Source organism: Mus caroli, chromosome 11, assembly GCF_900094665.2.
Source record: "Mus caroli chromosome 11, CAROLI_EIJ_v1.1, whole genome shotgun sequence".
Lineage (NCBI taxonomy): Eukaryota > Metazoa > Chordata > Mammalia > Rodentia > Muridae > Mus > Mus caroli.
In genome coordinates this window covers 105,130,842-105,140,108 of record NC_034580.1, presented here as the reverse complement: position 1 = coordinate 105,140,108, position 9,267 = coordinate 105,130,842, and the positions used below count along the sequence as shown (strand labels likewise).

Sequence of the window (9,267 nt, the reverse complement as noted above, 5' to 3'; positions counted from 1 at the left end):
CCTCCCTCCCTCCCTCCCTCCCTCCCTCCCTTTCTTCCAATTCCTCTTCTCTCCCTCCTCTTCCCTCCTCTCTGAGACAGGATTACGTGTAGCCCAGGCTACCTCTTGGTTCTTTTGACTCTCCATCCCAAGTGCTGGGAACATGCATGAGACACTCTACTTGGTGTTAAAGGGTGTTGAAGCTCGAGCCCACAGCTTGGTGGGCGCATGGCAAACACTCCAGGGGCGAAGCAGCCTCTCCCTCCAGCACGAATCTTTTTTTTTTTTAAAGTTACTCTCCCTTTCATGGCCAGCCTAGACTTTTAGGAGTTTTGCAGTGGGTGCTTCCATACCTTGTTAAGGCTTTTAAACAGGGTCTCGTGCTTTCCCAGGAGTAAGAGTCTAACCTGGGTCCAGGACCTTCATTTTCCATAGGCTCAGAAAGTCACTGCATTCTGAGGTGTGTGTGTGTGTGTGTGTGTGTGTGTGTGTAGCACCAGGGAATATTAACATCTTTTCTACAATCTCCTTAGCCTCACTCACAATTCCCAGGGAATTCTCCATCCGTTCTTGGTCTCCCTCATTTCATTGCCCAGAGTTCTTCTAACCCATTTCCCTGGCCTCTGGCCCTCTACCCTCACCTAAGTACATTTTCAAAGGCCAGGAAGCTGAACAAGCTAGCTTCCCAGGTTCTTTGGAAGTCCTATTGCCTTTAGCTTAGAAGTTCTGTAGATTCAACCCAACCATGCATATCTTTTAGATTTATTTTATTTTACACACACACACACACACACACACACACACACACACACACACACACACACCCCAATATGTATTTCTGTATACCATATGCATGCAGTGCCCATCCAGGCCGGAAGGGGTGTCATATTCCCCAGAACTGGAGTTACAAAGGGTTGTGAGCGGCCATATGGATGCTAGGAATTGAACCCATCCTGGAAGAGGAGCCAGTGCTAAACCACTAAACCATCTCCAGCCCTGCACAGATATGTTAAACTCGTGTTCACCCCGGACCCAGATGCCTTTTTAATTGGACTGAGTTGCAGTCGCTGTGGTCTTGAAAGCTCCCCGGGTGATTGAAGTAACCCCTTGCCCTGGTTTCTTCCGAGCCTTCAGAGGATGCGGGCTTTAGTGGAGGAGGTCTGTCTCTGGGTGTCTCATCCACTGAGAAACATCCAGGAACACACTGAGGCCGGATTAGAACCAATTACACGTTCAATTTCTTTGCCACCTTTGCCGACAAATTGGCTTTTGTGCGATTTATTTTATCTGTTTGTCCATTCCCATCACCCCGGAGCTCCGTGATTGGGTTTGAGACGCCAAGGCTCATTACCTTAAAGCAGTTAGTCTGGGGACCTGCTTCTGAAGCGAGCCATACTGGACGTGCTTTAGTCTGGATGGCGGCCCGATACAGAGCATTGCATTAGAACATGGCTTGCTGTAAATCATTCTCTCTAAGCAAGCCAAATCGCATAAATGTAACGACCCTCCAAAAGATGGATGGAACAGGAGCGGGCGCCTCGGCGCCCCGTGATTAAGTGGAAATGGCGCCATCTAGTGGACAGTGAGTAAAGTAGCACGCTGAGCTTCAGCCATGCGTCCCTTGATAAAAGCAAGCATCTAGAAAAAAATTCCTTGCATCTCTGAAACTGTATTATATAGTCAGTCTCTTGAGAAGCGTCAGAAGGATTCATGTATGAACAGGGAACACAAACCATTGGTTTTCTTATTTAATTAAAAACTTAAAACTTAGGTATGACCCATATGCGATTCATCCCCCACCCCTACCCCACCCCACCCCCACCTTTAAATTGAAGTTTTATATAACCCAGGCTGACTTCAGATTCACTGTGTTGCTGAGGGTGAACCTGACGTCCAAGTCCTCCTGCCTCTGTCTTCCAAGTGTTCTGTTGTTGTTGTTGTTTGGTTTTGAGACAGCAGCTCTCTGGGTAGCCCAGGCTGGCCTCAAACTCGTGATCCTCCTGCCTCAGTCTCTGAAGTGGTAGAATTGTGTAGCCCACCACCCTGGGCTCAATCCAGTGGCGTTGATGTCTTGCGTCGTCTTGTATATTCACCGAACCGTACAACTGCCAACACTAGCTAATTCTGTAACAGCTCAGGGAGGAATGCCTTACCCATGGTAGGTCATTTCCAATTCTTCCCTCACCCCGGCATGCTGCACACTCCTCTCCCTCAGTCTCTGTGGATTTGGGGTATTCCACGTGCTTGTGATGGGGACCGTACAGTGTGTGGCCTTTTCTTACTTGGTGTTCTACACTCTTCTTTATGGCTGCATCAGGTTCCATTGTCTGAGCACACCACCTGTATTCATCCATCCATTTGCTCATGGGATTTTTAGGTTATTTTTTTAAACTTATGTGAGTGTTTTGCTTGCAGGTATGTTTGTAACTCTGTGTGCATGTCTGGTACTCACAGAAGCCAGAAGAGGTGAGCAGGTCCTCTAGAACTAGAGTTATAGATGGTTGTGAGCCACCATGTGGGTGTTGGGACTTGAACCTGGGTCCTCTGAAAGAGCAACAAATGCTTGTACCCATGGAACCATCTCTCCAACCCTTGAATTTGGATTCTTTTGGCTTTGGGCTTTATGAATACTGCAGTGAACATCTTATATGTGTTTTCAGGTGTTTATTTAACGTTTTAAAACGAGTGTGTATAAATACTCCTGTGAGTGCATACATGCATATGTGGGTGCTTGAACACATGTCTGCCATTGAGTGTGGAAGCCTGAGAAATTGACCCCAGGAGTCTTCTTTGGTCGTTCTCTGCCTTAGTCATCAAGTCAGGGGCTCTCAATTGAACCCAGGTCTCACTGATATGACTGTATGGCTATCCAGCTGCCTCTACCTCCCCAAAGGGTAGGATTATAGGCAGGCCTCTGTGCCCACCTTAATTGTTTTTTTACTTAGTAAAAAATATGTAACACAAAAATGTACCATTTTAACCATTTGAGTGCACTGTTCACTGAGCAACCAATGTGTCTGGATTTCCAGGATGTTATCTCAAGCTGAAACTGTGTACTTAATTACTAACCTCCTATTCTCCCACCCCTCAGTGGCTGCCATGCCACACATACCTCTCTTAGTTTGACAGCTTTAGGTTCCTCATGCAAGTGTAATTGTAGGCCCAGTCTCTTCGTGTCTGAGCTACTTCACTTAATGTAACCTCTGTTCAACTCAGCATGCTATTGCTGTGAAGAGACCCCATACCACAACACCTCATAAAAGAAAGCATTTAATTGGTGCTGGCTGACAGAGGTTAAGTCCGTTACCACTACAGTGGGGAGCATGGTGGCTTACAGGCAGACATGGTGCTGGAGAAGTGGCTGAGAGTTCTTCCAGATAAGAGCTCAGTCAGCCACTGGATTCGCAGTCATCAGGAAGAGAGCGGCTCTGGGTGTGGAGTGGGCATTTTGAAATCTCAAAGCCCATCCCCACAGACACGCTTCCTCCAACAAGGCCACATATCCTAATCTTTTCAAGTAGTAATACCCCCTGATGACCAAGTATTCCAATCGATAGTCCTATGGATGGGGGAGGGGGTGGCAATCTCATTCAAACCACCATGATGCCTTCAAGGTTCGTGGAACACCATGTTCTAACTTGCCTTCTGCTGCTGTGATAAAAACCACCACCACCCAAAACAACCTGCGGAGGAAAGGGTTTGCCTGGCTCATATTTCCAGATCACAGTGCATCGCCGAGGGAAGTAGAGGTAAGAAGTCAGGCAGGAGCAGAAACAGAAACCACAGAGCAGTACTGCTCGTTGGCGTGTTTCCAGGCTAGTGTTTAGTTACACTTCTTATACAGTCCAGGCCCACCGCAGTGAACCGGGCCCTCTTCTATCAATAATCAATCAAGAAAATGGCCCACAGATATAGCACAAGCCAATCAATCTAATTGAGGCAATCCCCCTCCCCGCATGAGATCCACTCAGATAACTCTGGGCTGTTTCCAGTTGGCAGCCGAAGCTAAGAGATTCTTTCACGGCAGATGTGTCTGTATATCACAGGTGTTTCTCCTCTGTGCCATTTTGAGTTGTTTTTTTTACCTTTTGACTTTTATGAATAATTGCTCATTTAATCTAGTTATAAGTGATTAACTTTCAATAAGCAAGAGGTGTGAATGTCACATCAATAGATTAATGAAGAAAAACATTGGCCTGTGATTTCTGTCCAAAGAATATGTGCCTCTGGTTATGGGACAAATTCTAGCTAGTGTGGAGTTGTGCAGCTTCTACCAGTCTGACATAACTGGGGGCTCTCAGGAAACACTGTGGAAGCAGAGGAAAAGGTCCTCTTTCCTATTAAATGGCACCACAACACTTCAGAGTGTGAGTGTGTATGTACACACACACACACACACACACACCATGTTACTTGCTTACTGATGACACCATCTTTATTTTCTCAGGTGTAATTGATACGTGGCATCACTAGAATCCTTGTACCAACACATCCTGATGCTTTTTGGGTTCAGCCAAGCACTGGGGAGTGAATGTGAAATTGGCAAGAGATTAAGGATTTTGGGGGTCTGTTTTCTCTCTCTCAGTCTAGAGGAACAGAATCTCTCTGGTTCTCATGACATTAAGCACCCCTAGTAGTCAGTATCGTCTAAGCATCTGCTATCAGCTTTCAAATAGTCCAAGGACTTTTGGGCGGGAAGATGGTAGTGGTGGTGTAACGAAGGTGGGGGTCCCTGTGCACAGTCAACCAAAGCAGGCAGAAGTCACATGGGCATGAGATGCAGCAGAGCGTAGGAAGCTGTAGAGTGAAGTCATCCATGCTCATGAGCCTGTGTGAATTGTTCAGGAAGTGTGTGCTATAGATAAATTCTCGGCCAGAAAGAATATGGGCGCTGGTAGGATGGTTCGGTGGGTAAAGGTGTTTGCCGCTCAGCCTGGTGACTTCAGTTCAGTCCCTGGGACCCACATGATGAAGATGACCAACTGCATAATTCAACCTTTAATCTCTACACCCATGCCCACCAATAAACAAACAAATACCAATTTAGAAAAAGAACAAGGCAGATATTAGGATGTATCGTTGGAGGGCAAACAGCATCCACATAGTGAGTGGATAATCTCGTTAAACATGCTGGCAGCCAATCCAGTTTATGGCTCACGAGCTACGCCATTGCTGGGATCCAACAATTCCCTCACCGCAGAAGTGAGACATGGCTCATGGTCTCAGTCAACATGGAGTCGTTTGATGCCCCGGTGCTCAGTGACTCGTCTTGCAGGAAGACACTCAACTGAGCGGAGCCCACCTGACCATTCTCTCCTCTTCTCTCCGCTCATTTCCTGCCCGGCTTTCATCTACGTGGGCTATCTTCCTCATGCAGGGGAGAACCTAGGATTCTGGGAAGCCTGTGAGGACTTGAAGTACGGCGATCAGTCCAAGGTCAAGGAGAAAGCAGAGGAGATCTACAAGTAAGGCCTGCTGAGTCCTGGGGGAAGCCTCCGTCGAGGATGTGGGCTGGAATGAGAGTTTGGGGAGGTCACACACCCTGGTGGCTGTCTGGGCTCTGGCCAGCATTAGCCATTGGACCCACTATGCCATAAATGCTTCTGTGATGTTTGGGAGGTTTGAGTGTTTCTCTGAAGGAAGCCAACTGAGGTGGATGTGGAATATTCCTGTTCCCATTGGTTTGTGTCCAGGGATTATGAGAGTAAGCCACGCAGAACCACAGTGTGATTAGTGTGTGTGTGTGTGTGTGTGTGTGTGTGTGTGTGTAGTGTGGTGTGGTGGGGGGCCGTCTTAGACACAAGACAGTGAAGGGAAGAGACATCTTCATGTATGTGAGATTGCAATCCCAGTTTGGGGTGCAAGTGTGAACAGGTTTTTGATTCCCTACCCTCATTCTAGCCTCCACTGACTCGCTCTAGTAACAGTGTGAGTCTTTCTGACCTAGCGCCTCAGAGATGACCCTGTGCCAAACCTTACACAGAGCTACAGGACTTGAGACTCTCAGCCAACCTTGGGGTTGCTGGCTTAGTTGCTAAGACAGTCACGCCATGGGAGCTGGGATTATGGCTGCCCATCCTCTCTAGTCAGCATTAAAGATTCATCATCAAATTTGCCTAGCCTGGGCCATGGGAGAGTAGAGGTTCCAGAATGCCATTTTAGAGGTGTCTGGACCTGGCTTCAGGTTGGCCCTAGGGTGAAGGGTAAGGCAGAAGGTTAAGCAGGAGGTGGGTTTTAAAAAATATTTTGTTTTTATTTGTGTGTGTGTGTGTGTGCAGGTGCGTGTGTGCTCTTGTATACCCGTGCTCAGTGTTATCATGGTTTCAAGGTCCAGAAACCCTGGATTACCCTGGAGCTGGAGTCACAGCTCCCAATATGGGTTCTGGGTCCTCTGCCAGAACAGTAAGTGCTCTGTTGAGCTATTTCTCCAGTCTCCCTAGAAGTCAATTCTACCCTAAATTGCAAAGTTCTCACCCACCTCCGTCTATCCCACCAGCTTCTGGCTTGCTCGCCTAGAACATCAAGGTTAAACATTCCATTCTCAAGTCTGCCATGACCTTATTCTGGCATCTGGGAAAAGCCCACCAACCTCTTCAAAGTGTAAAGTCTTCGGTATCTCCTAACCAGCCTGGGCCTGTCTTGGGGCTCCTTACACTTTGCACCTCAGTTATCTCCTTTGACAGACACTTCCCTTCCTCTGTAGGCTGTTCCTGGCCCCAGGTGCGAGGCGGTGGATCAACATAGATGGCAAAACCATGGACATCACTGTGAAGGGGCTCAGACACCCCCACCGCTATGTACTGGATGCAGCGCAGACCCACATTTACATGCTCATGAAGAAGGTAGGCAGGCCTGTGCTGAGGATGGTGGGTGGCCAGGGAGCCCCCTTCACAGTTACCAGGAAAGTTCCTTAGATGTGGGAAAGGGCAGGTGACCTGTGGATACATGTGGATACTTTGTTGCTAGTAGTAGGAGACAGGCCGACCAGCTGTTTCTTCCTCTTATCCACCAGCCTAGACCTCCTTGAGCCCCATAGCTCCTCTGGTCTTGGAAATCCCCATAGAAGCTGTCTGTATCCATGGGCTCCTTGGGCTGACCGTATGTTGCAGGTAGATCAGGGACAGTAATAGGGTAATTGCTGAGAGCAGTTGAAAACTTATAGGGCAGAGTCTCTGCATAAATCAAGACATTTGTCCTCCAAAAGATCCCGAGGGAGGCTCCTCCCGAGTCAGGGCTTGCCTGAGGTCTCAGCGCCGGTGGAGATAGGAAGTCAGCTCCTGCTCTGACAGACCCAGATGTCTGGCTCTTAGCCTTTAGTATGGATGTGCACAGACCCACAAACCTCCTGCTGCACGTGTGGGCTGGTGAGACTGAGGCACCTTGTGAAAGGAATGCTGTATGTCTGCAGTGGACTCTAGACTCTCTAGAGCCATGTGGTGATAAGCCACGTGACTCAATGGCCTCTCTATCCCTAGGCCCAGATTCCATCCTACTTCTCATAATTGCTACTATTGCCAACCAGTCTCTAGGATTCAATAAATCTTTGAGACTGTTCTCAGTTGCTGGGTTGCTGTGGTGGGTATTTCCCATGTTTCCAGCTCCTACCCTGCTCAGATCCTAGGAAGCTCCGCCCTCCATAAGTACAGCCTAGTCCTTTCAGCATTTTGCGCAGTATCATCTATCTTCCTTTCTACCAGGCAGAAACGGGTGTGAATGGGGTTAGAAGTGGGCTCTCTCTCCATGGCAACTAAGGATGGAAGGTTAATGCCATCTTATCTCTTGTTGGGGGATGGATATGAATTGTGGTCCTAAAGACTCAGGTGGTTGAGTTCCCCAACATCCTTGGGGTTCATGACTAGGTAGGACTGTGGTGGTCCCGAGAATGTGTATTGGAGTTCTCTGGGAGAATTTGGCATTGCCTGGTCTTGGGCACCATGCCTGACAACCACAGCTCTCAACACACCTCCCTGAACACCCCGAATTCAAGGAAGCAGATGCCCTTAACTTGGCAGTCCTATCAGGGGAAGAGCTAAGAAATTGCAGCACACTGTATTCTGCCCATCCATCTGTCCTCTCGGCTCACTGCCTCTGCTCTCCTCTTGTTCCCACCAGGATTCTTATGCACGCTATTTGAAATCTCCAATCTATAAAGAAATGCTGGCCAAAGCTATCGAGCCCCAGGAAACCACCAAGAGAAGGCAAGTGGAACGTCTTTAATCACTGGCTGCCTGCTGGTTACTTGAGAGACATGAGGCTCTCTTTCCACGAAATGGCTGGAGTAGAGCAATTGCTTGATGACAATGTTGGGGGCTGGAAAGGCTTGTAAAGTGAATGAGTGCCTCATTTGCTTAGAAATGCCCTCCAGCAAGTTTCCCTAGTAATTGCCTCCGGGAAGTTAAGTTTTGTTTCTCTGAAGGGCCCTGACTATCAGACCAATAATTATGAGTATCGCAAATGGAACATCTCAGTGCTTTTTGTTGTTGTTTTGTTTTATTACCCCCCACCTCACTACCACCAAACTGATGAATAAGAATTAATTAAGGTCCGCCCTTGTATCTCTATTGTTTCCATACCAGAGAGAGGGGTGGGGAATTGTGCTCAGAGAGAAATGCAGGGCAGGAGAAGCAAACAGAAATAGTCCATGTGTTGGTACCTCTGGGAACTATTTCTTAGAAGTCCCTTAACTAGTTGGAAATTTCCATCACCTCATCTTATAGAGACACTGGAACAATGGATGACGCCACATTCTGAGGAGCAAATTGAACTCTTTTGGAGGACATAAGGATGATTTTAAAGATTTAAAGAGGAAGGAATAAACAGCTTGAACAAAGTGGTGAAAGTCCGCCACAGGATTTTTTTTTCAAAACACAGTTATTTGTGGGTCGTGTTCCCTCCCCCCCTACACCCTGCCCCAGCCCCCCATGGTTAATAAATATTCCTGTTTGTTCAACCAATGCTGGGGCCAATTCCAGCATCTTCAGTCAACTCAGATGCGGGGCAAAAGTGTAGTGGGGGAGGGGGGCAGTGAGCCAGATTATCAAAGTAGCTTAAGAGAGATTAGGCTATCTTGTCCTTGAGGATGACAGCCCTGAATAAACTCTATTCTATACCATCATGAGGTTGGTCCCTCAAGGGGAAGGGATGTCTCAGCATCGCCCATGGAGGAATCCCTTTCCCTACACCATACCATACAAACATATCCCTGCCTTTTTCTTTCTTTCTTCCTTCCTTTCTTTCTTCCTTCCTTTCTTTCTTCCTTCCTTCCTTTCTTTCTTTCTTCCTTCCTTT

At 47.7% G+C, this 9,267-nt stretch overlaps 1 protein-coding gene across 3 annotated transcripts in view; it reads left to right on the top strand.

The window, feature by feature from the left end:
- Rgs9 (regulator of G protein signaling 9) overlaps positions 1–9,267 on the top strand; it is a 102,778-nt gene that overhangs the window by 82,353 nt on the left and 11,158 nt on the right. For all 3 annotated transcript variants that reach the window (XM_021175698.2, XM_029483863.1, XM_029483864.1), the window contains exons 14-16: positions 5,357–5,444; positions 6,683–6,821; positions 8,092–8,177. In XM_021175698.2, the coding sequence (XP_021031357.1) occupies positions 5,357–5,444; positions 6,683–6,821; positions 8,092–8,177 (313 nt within the window). The remainder of the gene's footprint in view (positions 1–5,356; positions 5,445–6,682; positions 6,822–8,091; positions 8,178–9,267) is intronic.